Genomic DNA, 20375 nt, shown 5'->3' with positions numbered 1-20375 from the left:
TCAGAAGAAATTTATACCAGATGAGAACAAAATAGATAGATATACTTTATAAATTCCAAATGAAATGACAGTGGCACAGCAGCATTACAAGCATACAGATATAAATTTTAGAAGAGAAGTAGAAAGAATACAAGATAAGTTATCACAGTCTAACAGGAGTTAGACAGTTCCCCAGTTACAGGTTGACTCATTATGGAGCCGAATGGTTTAGGGTAAGAATGACCTTGTATAGCGCTCTTTGGAGTAGCACTGTGGTCTTAGTATCAGAGTGACTATACAAAGGACACTAAAGCATTCCTTTACATTCACAGTAATCACATCTAAATTAAAATAATAGCAAAATAAATTTATACATATCAACAAATTCACTCAAATCTAGCAATTGAATTCCATATTTTGTTCAGAAACTGTTTTCCCTCAATTTCTTATACTGAAAAATGTCAGTATTTCAAAATTAACCTATTGGGGTTCCTGGGGCTCTAATGTGCCACATTGAGAGACAAAATGTGAAGAATACCATCTTTCCTTCATATGCTGGGAGCAGTGTGGTGACGTCAAATGCTCTCTTAAATCCTCTTTAATTTTTTTAAGTTAAGACAATTTTATGCAGTTTATATATAATTCAGAAGTATTATAATCATCTTTATTTTCTAAGAGTACCTTAGGTTTACTGGTTTTAGCTTGCATGAGACATAAGCATTTGGAAGGTTCTGTCATAATATCACTCAATGCTCAACCAAATATTCCCAGATTCCTAATGACTCAGATCAGATGTAAGATCTGGAATTTCCCTTGGATCTCATTTATAATCCATCCAAAACAGACAGCACTCTATTAGAGTAGATTAAAAACAGAAAATACAGTAAATAATCAAAAGGTCAGACAACATCTGCGGAGAAAGCAGTTGATGTTTCAGGTCAGTGATTGGTATTGGAGAACTGAGAAGACATGCATGTGTTAAGTGAGGGAAAGTGGAGAAATGGAGAGAACAAAGGGAATGTCCTTGATACAGCAAAAACCAAGAATAGCCAAGGAAAGCATTTCTACTCCGGTCTCATTGAAAAATTATTCACTGATGACAAGCTTTCTCACGCATGCTGACTTTGCACTTCTGTCAGTGGCTGTTTTTTTCTTCAGTAATCTTAACTGCAGCTCTGATTGATTTTGCCCTATCCTGGTGCCTGTTCCATGTTGATTATTTTTATCTGCAACCTTTAACTAAAGGTATTGGCTGACTAAGCCGTATGGACTTAAAGCAATTGGTATGTATGTATCTACGAACAGAAAGAATTAAACTAAAGCCATTGAGCAATTAAGAAATAATAGCTTTCAAGGGGCTAAAAAGTCATCAGTAAAATGGCATCAATATAGAATTATGAACTAAGATTGGGAATGAATAAACAAGAGTAGATCCAGTCTAATCACCAACAAGAGAAAATCTGCAGACGCTGGAAATCCAAGCAACACAGACAGAACGCTGGAGGAACTCAGCAGGACAGGCAACATCTAGGAAAAGAGTAAAGTCGATGCTCTGGGCCAAAACATCGGCTGTACTCTTTTCCTAGATGCTGAGTTCCTCCAGCATTTTGTGTGTGTTCTAGATCCAGTCTAAGGTATTCATAGGAAGCACAAAAGAACAGGGATGTGAACTAATGAAATTGTAAAATCTGGGCAATGGATCTGGAATGACTAAGGTTTTGAAAGCTCAACCTGCATATTATGATTCAGGTCTTAGAGCTCAGGTTTTCAGTTAAGCTGCTCAGAAAGATCACTGTGCAATGCATATTGTATTTACACAAAGGACAGGTGACACTCTGCTGGAAATTCAAGCGATATCTGTGGTGCAATTGATACAAGACTACATTCATACCTTAATCTTCATCTCCATTTGGTTCTGATCTATCTGCAATCTTCACAAAGCATTGTTGAAAAAATGTCATTCATCCTCACCAAGTTATCAAGGTTTCTCTCCCTCCCAGAGTCAACAGATTTGCAACCCATAGGAAGGCCAAGTCATAACACTTGTCTAAACTTGCTGAAGTACCATATTCATTGATCTAACTAAAGGAAAGTTTACTTTCATCCCCGTAGTTGATTAAGATGTAATTTTATGGGTAAAAAGATGTGTGTAAAAATATGAAGTAAAATCACAGATATACGGGAAAGTGGTGGTAGCGGGTGGGAGAATGGAACAGTGAAATCACGATTTGTTTTGCACTAACTGTACTTCATCTGAAGTGAAAGTTGCCTTTAATGATTCCTTAAAGGTAAACAAGATAAAAATTCCAATTTACCATTTATGCATTTTATTAAGAAATTTGGTTTCCTCCCCAGTATAGAAGGCTTCACAGCCATGCTTGGATTCAAACATGGATTTAAAGCTGAATTCCAGGGATGAGGAGAGAGAGCATGTCCTTTACAATACAGCCCCATCTGAGTCTGGTGTCACGGAGTCCTAACTACATTGAAGCCAGTAAGAATCAAAGTGGAAAACTTTCCACTGGTGGGAGTTACAACTCAAACACAAAGCTTTTGTGGCTGTTGGTCTGTTGTGTCAGTCCCAAGACACTGGTACAAGAGTTGTCCTGGGCAACAGCATGGTGCAATAATTAATAAGCTTAATAAGCTGGTAAGGAAGGCGGGCTCTGTCGTGGGCAAAGTACTGGAGAGTTTAACATCGGTAGCTGAGCGAAGGGCGCTGAGTAGGCTACGGTCAATTATGGAAAACTCTGAACATCCTCTACATAGCACCATCCAGAGACAGAGAAGCAGTTTCAGCGACAGGTTACTATCGATGCAATGCTCCTCAGACAGGATGAAGAGGTCAATACTCCCCAATGCCATTAGGCTTTACAATTCAACCGCCAGGACTTAAGAACTTTTTAAAAGCTATTATTAATGCTTTTTGAGATAGTGATTTAGATGCATATCATATTTTTTTACTGAGTTAAGTATTGTATGTTATTAGTTTTGCTACAACAAGTGTATGGGACATTGGAAAAAAAAGTTGAATTTCCCCATGGGGATGAATAAAGTATCTATCTATCTATCTAATTTTCAAATGCTTTGTGAGTATCTACCTTCTATAGCATGCCAAAAATGTAAAAAATGTATTCACAGTTTAATTTGGAACTCTTGAGATAATTAACTGGTTCCTGCTATATTCAGGCATAGGCAAAGTGGCAAGCAACATCCATGACACAATTTCTGGGCAACCCCCATCTCCAAACACAAGGAACCCAATCATCTAATTTTTACAATTGTAATAGCATCACTAATATCCTGTATCAACGCCCTCCTGTTCACAAGGACTCATCCAATCAGCCCTCTCTCTATCAACAGCAAAGGGCAGTCTCTTGGAAATTCAGCTCTTTGGTTGATGTTTGGAAGATGTGCGTTGGCAATATTGAAACCCAAGTGCAGAGGAAAGATAGACTCTGATGTCGAGATGTCAACTAGAATTTATTCATGATAATAGCAAGATAACATCGGTGGCTCAGCCGAGAGACACTACGAGAAGTAACATTCTCAAAACTAGGACCCCGCGATTAGTGTTTATCAGGCATCCACTTAAATAATACAAGTAACAAGGAATCACTGAGCCAATCAAAATAAGCTTAACAGGATTAAACAGAAAGCACCAGGAGACCACATACAATGAGCAAGCAACTCGAGAAAAACACAAGCAACTCTAAATGGCTGACGACTTCCGTTAAACAACAACTGACCAGTTCAAGTGCTCTGAAACCTCAGAGCTCAATGCTCTCCAGTGGGCTGCACAGGCTCATCATTACACCACAGTAGTGATAATATCTGGAGCCAAGTGGTCTTGGCATAACCTAAGTGTCAGTGAACAAGTGTCTGGTGAGTAGATGCTGCTTACTGGTAATTTCCATCATTTTGCTACTGATGGAGAGTAGAAGGATGGAGCAGTGATTAATCTGATAAAATTTCACCTGCTGATTTCAAGGATGTTGATGGGAAAAAAAATTGCTGATGGGTAACATGATTGACTATTTTTTGCTTTGTATCCTGTAGACTGGCTGCAGGGCACATAGCTTACATCACACAATAAAACAAATTGCCAACACTTCTTTGATAGCATCTCACTATCCAGTTAAGGGACCAAGACAGGTATCTTCCACTTTTCTATCAACCATGTGCCTATCTAAGAGTTTATTAAATATCCCTAATATATCTGTCTCCAACCAGTCCCTCCTTCTGTCTAATTTTGTGAACTTGCCAAAGTGTAGCAAAACTACATGAAGATTTCAGCTGGGATAACAGAGACTTAAAGGAAATCATCACCTCTTTATAATCTGAGGGTGATTCTAACACTGGACTACAATTGAACTGATTTTATTAATATAAAGGCTTTAGTGGGCAAAACTTCTATACACAGAAAAAGTGAAGTAGGAGACAGCAAGTTGACTGAAGTTTAATAGAAGAATGGGGTATGTAAAGTAGTTGACTAGCAGAAAAGTCAAGGCAATGCTGGAGTTAACTATAGAAAATATGCCAACAGTGATGAATAACTGAGCTTTAAAAGATTAACGTGTAAAAGATTGTACAACTTCAGGTAAAAAAGTCACAGCTCAGAAATATTAGATCTCTCTGAAGGAACTGATGGATAAAGCAAATTAAAACAGTATTATTTATTTACATTTTTGAACAAAGATCTATTAATAATAGAAAGGTAAAGCTGCATTACAATTAAATAAGAAAATAGTTGTAAATTGAAAACATCACTGTGAAGCAACAACTGAAAATGTTTTTTTGATGAATACTTGCCTCTGCCTATCTACATACTGCAGAAGAGGTTTGAAAGCATATTCTAAAATTTGCTGACAACTGAACATTCTTGTGGAATGCCTTAGTGTATCAAAATGATGGAGATTACACAAGGTGAATTTACATAGACTTAGCAAGTGAAAGATTATTCACAAAGTGACACAAAGGCAGATTTTACGAGTTTATACTTTTGATGAGGGGCCTCACAGGCGGGGCACTGATATCAGGAAATTGCAGGCATGCTACACACGTACGCCAGCCCATTTGCTTTGATGATGAGCACAACCGTGATTTCTTGTTATGGATAAGAAATGTTCCCTTAGAGCAGAAGACATGCGTCAAACTAATACTGAAATGAATGTAAGGAACCGCACATTTAAATATATAACTATTATTTGTATAACTTCAACAAATGAAGGCACCTTATCTCCACACTCGCAATGAACAATGAGCTCCACTGCATATGCATACCTGCACTATTTGTGACTACCTCTGCAGGGGTGAACATTGTCATTAGACCTATCTTTGAATTGTCTGCAATCTTAGCCATAATAACAGCATCCAAATCATTTGACATATAACATGAAAAGTATTGGTCCTAACACTGAGCTCTACAGAATACCACTAGTCACTGGCTGCCAACCAAAAAAGGCTCCTTTATTCCCACTCTCTGCCTCCTGCTGGTCAGTCAACCTCCTATACATGCTAGTGCCTTTCCTGTAATACCACAGGCTCTTGGCTAGTAGCCTTATCTGCAGCACCTTGTCAAAGGCCTTCTGAAAAGCCAAATAAACAACATCCACCAATTCTCCTTTGTCTATCCACCCTGTTATTTCAACAAAGAATTTCACCAGGCTTGTCAGGCAAGATTATCCCTGAAGGAAATCATGTTGACATCGACCTATTTTATCACGTGCTTCCAAGTATCCCAAAACCTCATCCTTAACAATGGATTCCAACATCTTACCAACCACTGACAGGCAGTTGTGTGGCTGATGGTCTAGTAGTAGGGAGCAGTGTGAGCCAAAGGATAAAGACAACTAGTTCAGACATTTACGAGGAAGCCCACAGTACGTTGCTCCAGGAGTGCCCAAGATGTCCTGTAATCTATCAATATAGCTTTACATACAGAGATCTGGTCAGAGCTTACTCACATGCGCAAATGCTGGTCAAATTTCTGGACTGACACTAACATTAGGAAGTGGAGAAAAGCTATTTAGTTATGCTGCAACTGACTTCCTGTGCACTTCTATTCATATTCACAGTCCAACAGAGACTAGCATAACACATTCATTCACCAAGTCGCTATATACTTCTGCACATTTACTCACTCGTATATGGTGTATAGAAGTCCTTGGAGTCTAATGCAATAGTACCTTCATACACATGATGTGGGTACATATTAATTGTTACTGCACTTCAGTAAATTTCTCATCTATGTTTTCAAACTCCAAGAGATTATTGTAGATAGCACTACAGTGTTGTGTTCACAGAACAGCAAATATACTACAACCTGCTTCTGTAGTGGTGTAGCACTTTAAAACACAGCAGTGTCTCTACTACCTTAAAAGTTTGCAAAGATCTAAAACTTTGACAAACTTCTACAGTTGTGTAGTGGAGAGTATATTGACTGGTTGCATCACAGCCTGGCAATACCATTGAATGGAAAATCCCACAAAAATCAGTGGTTACTGCCAGTCCATCACAGGCAAAGACCTCCCCACCAATCAGCACATCTACACGGGGCGTTGTCACATGAAAGCAGCATCCATCACCAGGGACCCCACCATCCAGGCCATGCTCTCTTCTCGTTGCCACCAAGAAGGTACAGGAGCCTCAGTGTTCGTACCACCAGGTCTAGGAACACAGTCATTATACCTCAACCATCAGGCTCGTGAACCAGTGGGGATAACTTCATTCAAATACATTTGCCCCATCACTGAAATGTTCCCACAATCTTTGGACTCGCTTTCAAGGACTTTTCAACTCATTTTTTGATATTTATTAGTATGCCCACAAGAAAATGAATCTCAGGTTGTATATGGTGACATATACTGCATGTACTTTAATAATAGATTCACTTTGAACTTTGAATAAACTTGGAGGCACCAACTGAGCATTGCAGATCAGTAGCCTCAAGACCCTATGCTGAGGGGTGTAATGTTGGCCAAGGTGTTTAGATCTTCCTGCATGCATGCTGAGTGGATAAGTCAGAGTAAGCAATGCCATGTTAAATCAGCTGTGGTCTGCAGCAGCGGTCATGAGGAGCAAGCATAGGGGCAGAAGCTCCTACTTCTATCCTGACTGGCTACTGCCGTGACATTTTCCTTGACTAGTAATGCCACCCCTTGACTTTTAATCCCTCACACCTAAAGCAATGGAACAGAGTTTATGTTTGGCAGATTCATCTGCTCATGATCTGCTGGTGGAAGTAATTACAGTGCAGCTCTGTGGCAATGAAGTCTTCTCCTTTTGGCCTCCTTCATGTAGCTGACTGATTCTCCTCTTCTTTTACACCTCAAGCTGAAGTTGGAACCATGCACAGTGAAGCAGGACTGAATGGCTTGGCACAGACGATGCAGCCAGGTTAGGTGTCTAAAGCAAGCACACTTTGCAGGAGATGTTCTTTGTGGATAATACTCTTGAAGTTGAGGATTACTGTCTGGCAAGAATGTGCAGACATACTGTACTGATATGAGAAAGTATTAAATGATTACTCTGTCAGCTTCAAAACCTAACTAATCTGGTAGTCCAGAAAATCCAGGATTAGCTATTTGAAATAGCACGGTTACAACTTCAGCTTGAGGTGTTCCATTGTTTTAGGAGTGAGGGATTAAAGGACGAGGGGTGGCATCACTAGTCAAGTAAAATGTCATGGCAGTGGCCAGTCAGGATAGATGGGAGAACTCGTCTTGTGAGGACATATGGGAGGAACGGAGGAATAAGAAAGATATGACCACATTAATAGGGCTATATTATAGACTACCCAACAGTCTGCAGGATGTAGAGGAACAAATTTGTAGACTGATTGCAGACTGTTGCAAGAAATGTAAGGTTGTGCTCGCAGGTGATTTTATCTTTCCACATATTGACCGGGATTCCCATACTGTAAAAGGGCTAGGTGAATACTGTTTGTCAAATGTGTTCAGGGAAGTTTCCTTAATCAGTACATAGAAGTCCCAATGAGAGTGTTGTGATTCAGTTAGAAACTGCTATAGTTTTCTATGACTCTAACTGGGAAGTACAAGGTAAAGCAGGTTTTCCAACATGCTGAATTCCAGCCCAGTCAGTGTCAGTTGAGAGTGACAGAATATACTCTATGTTATTGCTATCAATAAGTGTACCTCCCAAATGTCATTCAACATGAAGGAGCATCGATTCATCATCTGAGGTTGGATGTGTCCTTGCCCAAGTTTGACTTTATGAAAGGTGGAGTCATTGTCAAAGACTCTCAGGGCTACTTCTATCCTATATACCTACAGCGGGTGTGCACAGCTGGCAAGGCAGGAGATGTGGAGAATAGGTGTCAAACAATGGGCCTCTATTCATGATGAACCCTGCTTGAACAGTTTATGAGATGCAGCAACATCAAGTGTCCTGTAAATTTCCCATGATAACCAGAGTCTAACAATATAACCAAATTCTAAAGGAAACATTGAAGAGGCAAGTTTTCCAAATTGGTAAGAGTTTAACCATCAGATAAAAGAGAGTTTGGTGGAGTTTGCAGCTGGCACAAAGATTTGGCGAGTTGTAGACAGTGAAGCAGGTTGTTAAAGTATACAGGAAAAAACAGATCACTTACAGATACGGGTCTAATCTGAGCAAAGTTGCACTTTGGAGGTCAAACATAAGGGAAAAGTATACAGGTGTTGGAGGACTCATTACAGCATTGACGTACAGAAAGTTCATGAGGTCCAAGTCCATAGCTCCTTGAACACAGAGTGGAAAAGGTGTATGCCAAGCTTGCCTTTGATGGTTGGGGCACTGAGCATAAGAATAAGGAAGTAATTTTGCAGCAATATAAAACTTTGGTTAGGCCATACTTGTGGCATTGTGTGTAACTCTGGTCATCTCATTACAGGATCTGTTGTGTTTGGAAAGGGTACAAAGTAGAGTCATTAGGATACTGCCTGAATCAGAGATTATAAGCGACAAGGAGAGGTTGTAAAACCTGGAATATATTTTCTAGAGCAGTGGTGCCCAACCTGGGGTCCACAGATCCCTTGCTTAATGGCATAAAAAGGGTTGGGAACCCCTACTGTGGAGCTTCAAGAGGCTGAGGAGAGACCTGATAAAAGTTTATTAAATTGTGAGAGGCATTGATAGGGTAGACTGTCAGAATCATTATCCTTGGGTAGAAATGTCAATTACTAGAGGATATAAATCTCGGGTGATGGGGAGAAATTTAAAGGAGTGATTTTTTTTTAATACAATAAGTGGCAGAAGCCTGGAATAGGCTACTGGGGGTAGCAGTGGAGACTCGTTATAGTGACATTCATGAAGCTTTTAGATAGATACGTGAATATGAAGAGATGAAAAATTGATCATTTGCAGCCAGAAGAGATTTAGTTTGACATAGCATGATGTTCTGAACAAGCACTGTGGGCTGTGGGCTGTTCTTGTGCTGTACTGTCCTATGTTATACCACTTATCCAACTTCTAATTCAAGTATCATACAATCAGTGGCCATTTTATCCTGTACACCTGCTTGTTCATGGTTAATGTAAATATCTAATCAGCCAATCATGTGGCAGCAACTCAATGCACGAAAGCATGGAGACATGGTCAAGAGGTTCAGTTGCTGTTCAAACCAAACATCAGAATGGGGAAGAAATGTGATCTAAGTATTTAAGTGACTTTGACCATGGAATGATTGTTGGTGCCAGATGGGGTAGATTGAGTATCTCAAAAACTGCTAATTTCCTGAGATTTTCATGCAGTTTACAGTGAATAGCGCAAGAAACAAAAAAAAAATCCAATGAGCAGTGGCTCTGTGGGCAAAAAGGCCTTGTTACAGAAGAGATCAGGGGAGAATGGTTCAAGCTGACAGGAAGGGTGGCAGTAATGTAAATGACCACGTGTTACAACGGTGGCGTGCAGTTGGCATTTCGAACTGCACAATATGCCAAGCATTGAAGTGGCTGGGCTACGGCATCAGAAGGCTATGAACATATGCTCACTGGCCACTTAATCTGGTACAGGTAGTACCTAATAAAGTGACCGCTGAGTGTAGAATACCACATTAAAACAGAGGGTTCACTTTAGTGGAATTGTTGATGAGTTACAAACTGAACAAACTTGGGTTCTTTTTAGTCTGGTTCTGGAGAAAGCTCAGAGACGCAACATGATTTGCATCAATACAGCTCAAGAAAACAGGCACTGAGAAACAGTTTAAATGACATCAAAATAGAAAAATAAAAGACTAAGAAACAAATATAAAATGCAGAAGTGATTATTGGTGAAGCAGAACACATCTGCAGGACCAATGGATATCTGCTTCAAATTGCACAAGTGTCCACCCAGCCCAAATGATTGCCTTGAGAAATGAAATGGAAGTATCAAAGAAATATATTATGAGGAGTAAATTTGGACATAGAAACAGTTACTGCAGAAGAGATAAATAAACTGTCAATTAACTGAGGATGTCGTACATCTATCACATCAACAAGTTACAACATCAGAAACCTAAAAACAATTAAGCAAGTCTGATAAATCCATTCAACAGAGTGGACTCATAATTGCTGCATAAATGTAAATCATTCTTTTACAGAGTCTATAAAAAGCTGAGTATTTTGGGCAATTATATCCTCATATGCATGTTATAAGCACACATTGGCTGCTGTTTACCTTCTTGGAGAGAAGGTATCCACATATTGAAACCTTGAGTTTTCTTTTAGGAATTACAATAAATAGAGCCTGCCAGCACTACGGTATTGGCTCACAGGTCACTATCAGAGAGCTCAACAGCTGCTCAAGGGTGATACTATGGCAAAATGAGGAGACTGCCACCTCACACCTTTAGTGACCTGCTTCCTGACTTCCTTTGTATGTGTGAGCTTCCTCTGAGGAACCTGGCTTCCTCCCACATTCCAAAGATTGTAGGGCAATTATAACGAAAGACCTTGGCGTGGAAGTTTATAGTTCCCTGAAGGTGGCAAAACAAGTAGATAGGGTGGTCGAGAGGAGCACGTACTGTACTGGTCTTCATTGATTGGTGTGTTGAGTATAAAAACAGGGAAGTCAAGAGGAACTGAGTACAACTGTTCAGTGTGATGTGCAGTTCTGATCACCGCAATATAGGAAGGAAGAGGAAATTTTGGAGAGGATGCAGAACAGATTCACCGAGAAGTTGCCTGGATTAGAACATATTAGCATTGAGAGCGTGGACAAAATTGGATTGTTTTCTCAGGAACATTGAGGGGAAATCTATACTGACACATATAAAATCATCAGAAGTACACACTGGGTGGGTAGTTGGTGTCTTTTACCCAGAGTGGAAATGTCAAATACTAAAGGGCATTGTTTTAAGCTGAGAAGAAGGAAGTTTAAAAAATCTTTTTTTTAACATTGGAGAGTGGAAGGTGCCTGAAATGTGCTGCTGGGAAAGCTGTTGAAAGCAGATATGATAGCAACACTTACGAAGCTTTTCGACAGACATGTGAACAGGCAGGGAATTGTAAGGCCACGTGCAGAAAGGTGGACAGTTTAAATTGGCATCATGGTTGTCACGGTCACTGTGGCCCAAAGGTCTGCTGCTGTGCTGGACTGTTCCACATTCTGTAAGTTGCCCCCAGTGTGCATGTATATTGTGGTATCTGGAGGATTGGGTATTGATGGGAAACTGGGGAGAATAAGTTTAAACTGGGAAAATTAGTGGGGAAATGGAATTGCTCTTTTGAGCTGCAGTAAACTTGAGTGGCTGAAACAGCTTTCTTCCGCGTTGTAAGAAAATATGGAACCTACACTTCACTGCACACTCACATTAACAGACAATATTGTTCCACAAACTCTCACACAAAATGAAGGTACAGATCTATCGATTACAAGTCCAGCTCTCACCCAAAATAGTCATTTCAGTTATATACAGTTATAACTGTGAAATGGGATTCAATCTCTCTGAAATCACTGGAGGAACAACTTGAATGAATACAGACAACTGTTAGAGGAAAGATATGGAATACACAACAAAGTAATTTTAGAACTCCGATTTCACAATTATGGGATTAAAGCAATTTTGTCTTTTTTCTGCTCAGCATTGAAACAAAGAAAAATATTGTCCAGTGTTCTATCATATTTTTTAAAGTAAATGTAGAATAAATAATATATCTGAAAGACAACAGGATACTGTTTCACTTGCACTTAAAAGCAGGACAGCAGTAGAAATGAATTCAAATGTTGGGTAGTCATGCTGACTCACCTAGCTATTAGTACCTACTCTGAGCTTTAGGTGGATCTACATCCTGTTGACTGGATCTCCTGACAGAAACAGGTGGGAGCTTCAGAATGGAAATGCAGGCCATGTACCATGACTAAGATTACAGTCCACTTGTGTTTCAATCTGATATCTGTTCTTGCTATTAGCCATCAACCACACATTGTTCAAGTCAACAGCTGGCTCTTTTCAGTGATAACTGAAGCAGCCCTCATCTGTCAGCTAAAGCTGACCGAACTTTCAGTCCTCTTGCCTCTAAGGTTCACATCTTAATATAACTGATATTTCATGCAATTACTGTGAAGGTTCCAATGACATACTGTTGTTTTGTCCAGGGACTGTGAACTATCAGCTGGGCAAAGCACCTTGTGCGAGCTGCTTCATGACCCGGTATATATAATGGCCCAAAACAATGGATCCCACGCTGCCTGCTCTGGATGGCAGTCCACCTACCATCCAGAGCACATCAAAACCACTCGTCATTTTCATCCTCAATACCCTTTCAGGGAGTACAACGTCTTGACAGCAGCTAAACAGCAAAGCTAGCACATGAAGCTTGATGCAAAATCAATTTGAATCCATTTCATATAAGCCTATTTCACATTTACAACGCAAATAGTCCCTCTCTCAAGCAGATTACTGCCTTTACCTACTGTGAGAATCGTTTAGACACCAATATGCAAGAATGTAATCCATGCAAGATCATGCATCCACTGTCAGGAAGACCTTAAGTACCACCGTATGGCCTCCAAAGAGGCTGCTGGCTAACGTATTGCAGAGAGCAGTGTTGAAATGCACGAGAAGAAGATTTCTAGCAAAACCTCATTTGGTGTAGCGATTTCACTGACAGATTGCAATAATAAGACAATTTGAAGTTTAAAAGCTCTATGGCAGGGGCACCCAACCTTTTCCTATGCAATGGACCCCTAGCATTAACAGAGGGGTCCGTGGACCCAGGATGAAAACCCATGCTCTACGGCAATTCTGTGAATAACAAGAACAAAGAGCAGCTGAAATAAAAAATACAAGCATTCAGTTAAACTCAACTATTTCAGAGGTTCAGCGGTTCATTTTATTATCAAAGTATGCATGTACAACACAACTCTGATAGAGTCCTTACAATGACATATCAAGGTAACCCAATGTAAACCAGGTTTGGACAGAAACCACACAGGACTTCAGTTGAAAGAAGGAGATGTGGAAATATGGTTTCTATGAAGAATTGTCAAAATAACAGAGCAAACAGCAAATGGATAAGATTAGGGTGGGGATGAAAACTTGTAGATAAGATTTTAAAAAAGCTCACCAATAACAAAGACTGGCATGAAGGCTCCACACGGTACAGGAATTGTTGTGGCCAATGCAGACATCCAGAACTGAAAAGAAACAAATTGTTTCATTAATTTTCTGCGGTTCAAGAGAGGCCTCAAAGGCAAACAATCAAAACAGAATTAAATAAACTAGTGATTAATTCTTATGTCACCATAGCTGCAAGTTAGAAATGGGGAAAAACAGAAACAGGCAAATTTATCAGATCAGACTGTAGAATTTTCATTTATTTTTCCAACAGGATCAAAACAAATGGGAAAAGGCTGTCAAAACAAGGTCTTGCTGAAACTGGGATCCTTTACATTAGGTGAACAGTTACGTAAAATAATAAGCATTTTTAAATTATATGATGCTATTCATAATGAAAAAATGAGATTTAACTGCAATGCAAAATGAAAATCAAACATTGAATCATGTTTGCATATTTCCATTAATTAAGAACTCCATTGCCCAAATTGCTGTGCTATTTCAGTTTTTCTAAACTGCACTTAAACTCGAAATGTTGGACTAGTCTTCAATAACTTCACTAAGCATATTGTTTTTGCGTCTACTATTGTAAAAATAGCATAAAATTCAACCACCTTGGTGTAGGAGGGAGTTGGTGAAATCACATATTTCATTAAAAGTTCAATAATTTGAAGCCTACACACCACAAAGCAGTTCTGTTTTTAGTACAGTAGCTCCTTAACCACAGGCCACAGTACACGGCTGGCCAAAGATCCAAATGGTTGGACAAGCCACTTGGCTCATGATTTTTGCCAATCTTGATGTCAATTTATACTATAAGTCTTCCTCTTATGTATCATCTATATATCCCCATTCCCTTCACATTTATGTACAGTGGTCCTAGAAAGTTTGTGAACCCTGTTGAATTTTCTCTACTTCTGCATAAATATGACCTAAAATGTGATCAGATCTTCATGCAAGTCCTAAATCCTGGCTTCTGATGCTGTCTGCGTGGAGTCTGCATGCCCTTCCTGTGACTGCATGGGTTTGCTCTGGTTGCCTTCTGCATCCCTAAGGTGTGCTGATTGGCAGATTAATCAGACATTACAAATTGTCCCGACTACGGAAGCAAGTGGATGGAAGTGAGGGGAGAATAAAAATGATGTTAGTGAGAGAACAGTGTAAATGGATGCTTGATGTTGAAAGGCCTGTTTCAAACCTGGATGCCTCATGACCCAGTAAACCATTGCACGAAAGTTCAATGGGACTGTTTAGATCTCCCACGTCTTTAGTGAGGAATTAGAATAACCAATTGAGGGATCAATTTTTGCTCAAATTTGCTTCTACGTCAACAAGAGAAATCTCTGGTCATTAGTTTTCAGTTCTGTTGTAATTATGGAATACTTGAAAATAATTGAACCTACCAATCTTTGCCCTAACATTACATAATAATCAGCTTCCCTTTCTTCAGTACCAAAACATAAATACATGAAAAATGTGACCTTAACCCAGGGAGTACACTCATCTGGAAAAACAAGGCCAACAAGATTGATTTTGTATAAGGTCCAAGATATGCATTCCAGCAATCCTCTCATAATTAATTAATTATGTCTACACCAATCCATCATACAACTCTAACTAAAGCAAGGAGCCGGTGATCATGTGAAATGCATTAGGGTGATACTAATTCAACACTAAACTTCTGACTGCTTCTAACAGACAGCATTCTCTGCCATTAGGAATAAAACAGTTTGAAAATAAAGCACACAGAAAGAAAGATATGCAGATCTATCCACATGAGGGATTATTTGCAGGAAATAATATCAATGTTGCCCCCTCCCCTTTGTGGGTTATTCAAGCATCAATCTGTGTGTTAAAACATTAGTTCACTGTGATTAGAATGAATAGTTTCTCAATTAATGGACATGCACCAAAGCTATGATGTTATCCATTTTGGCAGGTTACATTTAACAGATGCTACAAACTTCATAAAAACACTGTGATCATGTACTGAAAGACAGTTTCATTTATTTCAACCGACAGACCCATTTCTACTACTTTAAACCTATAGAAATGTTTTGACAAATTACTTTGAAACTAAGGAAGAAAGTGAAAAACAAAGCAGGTTGTCTGGTTTCCTACCCCAGCCCATACCCAGCCACTGAGTTCATTAACCACAAGAATTGGTTGAGCACACGTGAGAGTAAACTACCGAAAACAAAGTAGAATGGGACTGATGGGAATGTCCTGAGAACCAGCAGAGTCTCAGAACGAGGCCACTTGGTTTGTCATGTCAGAAGGAAATGGATATATGGAAAATAGGAAAATCAATGGCCATAAATTGGGATAAATTCAATTTAGCAAAGATGACCAAGCAGGCCATCAAGGAGAAACCACGATAGTAAACTTGTGACAAAAAAAAAGACAAGTACGAGAAGTGGGAAAGAGCGAGATTACTGTGAGCATCGGCTCCTTAGAGAATGAGGCTTCAGAATACTTATGAAGGACAGAGATGTGCCAGAGTTAAACAGATATTTTACGGAAGAAGATACAATGAGCATTTCACCAATATTAAAGGATACAGACATGGAATTAAGTACTATCGCCAGCACTTGAGAATTGGTATAAGACAAACTGCTGAGATGGGGGGGGCGGAGTGTTGCTGACAAGTCCCCAGGACCTAATGAAGTTGCTACAGAGATAGTGAATGCCTTGGTTGTATCTTTCAAAATTCCTTAAAGTCTGGAAGGTAGGAAGAATGGGAAATTTTCCACTGCGATACCAAAAACTATTAATTATTAATGGAGTAATAGCCATCTAGTTGTTAGCAAGCATCAAACGGATCGTTATGTGATGTTCACTGATCCCTAAGGGAAATTCAGAGAATTGACTGACAAGCTGGTTTTTTGTTGCAAACCCAGCACTATGGATCTTGGGCTCATTAGCTGCCTTTCCCTTTCCAGAAGAAAGTGTAACCACCCCTCTCCTCCTCCAGTTGCCCTTCGTCTGCCAGGTGGACTTCAGAAAGAGCAGCTAAGTCAATCAGGCATCTTCTCAGTTCTCTGGCAATGGTCGCAGTTTTACATTCTTGTTGATCACTGGTTGCACAATCTATCAGCAAGCGTTCCAAAGCTCGCTTCTTTGCTTCTGACCGGATATGGTGATCCTTCTGGTTGCAGTAATCCAGTCGGAATGTTTCAAGACAGGCTATTTTTAGGAAACACACACAAAATGCTGGAGGAACTCAGCAGGCCAGGCAGCGTCTATGGAAAAGAGTAAACAGTCGACATTTTGGCCAAACCCCATCGTCAGAACAGTTCTGATGCTGCCTGGTCTGCTGAGTTTCTCCAGTACTCTGAGTGTGTTGCTCGGATTTCCAGCATCTGTAGATTTTCTCTTGTTTTAGGGCACCCTTTCCAGCCCGTTCCCTCAGTAGGGTCAGCATAGTGCGTCCTAAATAGTTAAGGTTCTGACTGCAGCTGCCGAGGTGCTCTTTCTGCCTGAATCCAAGAGCCCAGCAACTGAATCAAACAGTCACCACCCAAATATGCCAGCTCGTGACCAGGGGCTTCCAGACCGCACAATCCTCCCCACTTCACCACTTGCTGATTGCCATGGGACTTAGTTTGGGATGTTAGGATGGAGACCCTTCATGGAGTAAGCCTGTGCGTGACTTTGTTTAACGTGGGAGCATGATGCAGGGACAGGCTCCAGACAGTCCCTGGCAGATCGGGCTCAGGGTCTAGTGGCATGGAATGCAACACGACTGGGGTCCTTTCACTGCTGCAGCTTTCCACCGCCGTCTCTGACGTCGTGAGGCGGCACCATCTTCCGCCAGCCCCACCGATGAGGTCTTGGTTGGATCGCTCTTTTTCTGGAATCTCCCCTTTGACCTTAACATTATGGATGACCCGACCAGGAGTTAAACTCCAGACGGCACTGCTCTCGGGATCTCAGGAACTCATAAGTCCCTCCGCTACGACAAGATGACAATCCTCAGTGAAAATTGGACATTCACTGCTTGGGAGCTTTCATATCCAATAGTTTTAGAAAAGACCCAATCTACTTGATGAGGGAAGGGCTGTTGACGTTGTATACATGAACTGCAGTAAAGCATTCACCAAGTCCCTCTTGGTAACAGATCCAAACAATTTGGAATAAATCATCCATAGCAGAATAGATTCAAAATTGGAGGCCACAGAAGACAGCGGGCAGGGTGAAAAGGGGTTTTTCTGTCAAGAGGTCTGTGACCAGCAGTGTTCTGCAAAGATCAGTGCTGGGACCTCTGTTGTTTGTGATATATAAAAATTATTTGGATGAAAGTTTCTACTTGGAGAAGCTAGGGTTGCTCTCCTTATAGCGTCAGAAGCTAAGGATAGGCCTGACAGAGGTTTTTTAAATTACGCAAGATATAATTAGGATAGATAATCAGAATCATTTCCCCAGGGCAGAGGGCACGTTCTTAAGGTTGGAGGGAAGGGAAGTTTAAAGGTGGCATGACAAGCAAGGATGTTTTGTTATGCAGAGAGCGGTTGGTGTCTGGAATAAGTTACCAGGGTTAGCAGTGGAAGAAAGCAGTTTGTAGTTTAGATTGAGGATTTCAGATAGACAATTGAAAACAAAGAATGGAGGGATATGAATGACAGACAGGAGGACATTTAGTATAAATTAACAATAACATCAGCACAACATCAAGGGGCAAACGGCTTGTCCATTGCTGTAGTGATCCATATTCTAAGTGTGAGGTGTTGCACTTAGAGAGGTCAAAGATAAAAGAATAAAGTAATTGGCAGACAATAAATGGCAGGACTCCTGGCAGCATGATTGTGGTAATCATAGAAACATAGAAAATAGGTGCAGGAGTAGGCCATTCGGCCCTTCGAGCCTGCACCACCATTCAGTATGATCATGGCTGATCATCCAACTCAGAACCCTGTACCTGCTTTCTCTCCATACCCCCTGATCCCTTTAGCCACAAGGGCCATATCTAACTTCCTCTTAAATATAGCCAATGAACCGGCCTCAACTATTTCCTGTGGCAGAGAATTCCACAGATTCACCACTCTCTGTGTGAAGAAGTTTTTCCTCATCTCGGTCCTAAAAGGCTTCCCCTTTATCCTTAAATTGTGACCCCTCGTTCTGGACTTCCCCAACTTCGGAAACAATCTTCCTGCATCTAGCCTGTCCAATCCCTTTAGAATTTTATACGTTTCAATAAGATCCCCCCTCAATCTTCTAAATTCCAGTGAGTATAAGCCTAGTCGATCCAGTCTTTCTTCATATGAAAGTCCTGCCACCCCAGGAATCAATCTGGTGAACCTTCTCTGTACTCCCTCAACTGCAAGAATGTCAGTTGGACTGTTACACATAAAAGTTATGCTGCAACTGTATAAAACTTTGGTTTGGCCACATTTAGAGTAATGCATGCAGTTCTGGTCACAGCATTACAGGAAGGACGTGGAGCCTTTGGAAGAGGTTCGCCAAGAGGTCACCTGGATTAAAGAATTTTATCTATAAGGAGAAGCTGAATAAACCGGAACTGCTTTCTCTGGAGCATCTGAGGTGAGGGGCCGATCTGACAGAAATATATACACTTATGAGAGGAGCAGATAGTCAGAGTAATTTATCCTCCAGGATGGAAAAGGCAAATATTAGAGGGCAAAGCCCTAAGGTGAGAGACAGAAGCTTAAAGGAGATTGATGGGGCAAGCTAGTTTATACACTAAATGTGGTAGGTGCCTGGAATGTACTGCTAGGGGAAATGGTGGAATCAGATATGACAGCAACATTTAAGTAGGTTTTAGACTGGCACATGAACAAGCAGGGAACTGAAAGGGTTGGACCATGTGCAGGCAGATATGCAATTTAAATTGGCATTATAGTTAGCATAGACATAGTGAGCTAAAGAATGTGCACTGATCTGTGTTCTATGTACTTGTCAGAGACGGGAAATGCAAGCAATTTAAATAAGATTATTATCAGTTTAAATTAGGATACCTGGCTGAACAACAACCCTTTGCATAACACCAGCAATTTCTGACTTCAGTAACGGGAAGGAAGGCAAAAAAATATGAAATCGGATGGAATACATATAATTTGAACCTTTATCATGTCAATGTCACATAGTGGCCGAAGATTGGCATGTGTATGAAAAGCAATGAAGAGCTGGGAGACGTGAGGCCTTGACTGAACCTCGTGAGCTGCGTTGAGCTTAGTAGCAGAGATCTGTAAGTTCATGATTATTTACACAAGTCCCACATAAAGGATGACCGCTCCAGCAAATCTAATAAAACAGCAAGTAGTTTTTTGATATATATTTTTGCACCAGGCAGAAGATGCAATGCAACTGATGCAAATCCAGGCAGCTGGTAATTGTCTTGTAGGTGTGACTGAATTACTGAACAAATTTCCAATTTTAGGATCTGTGAATTTTCTGGTAATTTGCATTGTCGTTAATTGATAATTTCAGATGCATGTTCCAGGTATCAGCTGTATGTCCATACATATTAGATTTTCAATTTTATTTTAATCGAGCTAAAATAAAAAAAGACTAATTAAATTATGAAATATAATCAGTGCTAATTAGGACACCTGGCTGAACAACAATCTCCTACATAACATCAGCAATGACTGACTTCAGTGAAGGGAAAGAAAGGCATCCAACAATGCACATCGACGCGAGCTTTCCACCCCTGGGTGTTAACGCATCGGGTGACCTGTTCTGGGACCAGCACATACGTGCAATCATAAGGAAAGTGTGCCAGCATCATTACTCTCCTTAGGAGGTTAAGGATGATTAAGGCTGATCACGAACGCTCTGACAAACTTCCACAGATGTTCAGTTGAACAAATCCTAACTGGCTGCCTCATGGTCTGGT

General features: G+C 40.4%; 1 protein-coding gene across 4 annotated transcripts in view; it reads right to left on the bottom strand.

Annotated features, from left to right (window-relative positions):
• Positions 1-20375, bottom strand: part of clcn2c (chloride channel 2c) — a 510268-nt gene that overhangs the window by 147035 nt on the left and 342858 nt on the right. For all 4 annotated transcript variants that reach the window (XM_073041207.1, XM_073041210.1, XM_073041208.1 and 1 more), the window contains exon 13: positions 13530-13599. In XM_073041207.1, coding sequence (XP_072897308.1) covers positions 13530-13599 — 70 coding nt within the window. The remainder of the gene's footprint in view (positions 1-13529; positions 13600-20375) is intronic.

This window comes from Hemitrygon akajei, chromosome 3, assembly GCF_048418815.1.
Source record: "Hemitrygon akajei chromosome 3, sHemAka1.3, whole genome shotgun sequence".
Lineage (NCBI taxonomy): Eukaryota > Metazoa > Chordata > Chondrichthyes > Myliobatiformes > Dasyatidae > Hemitrygon > Hemitrygon akajei.
This window is presented reverse-complemented; position numbering and strand designations above follow the sequence as displayed.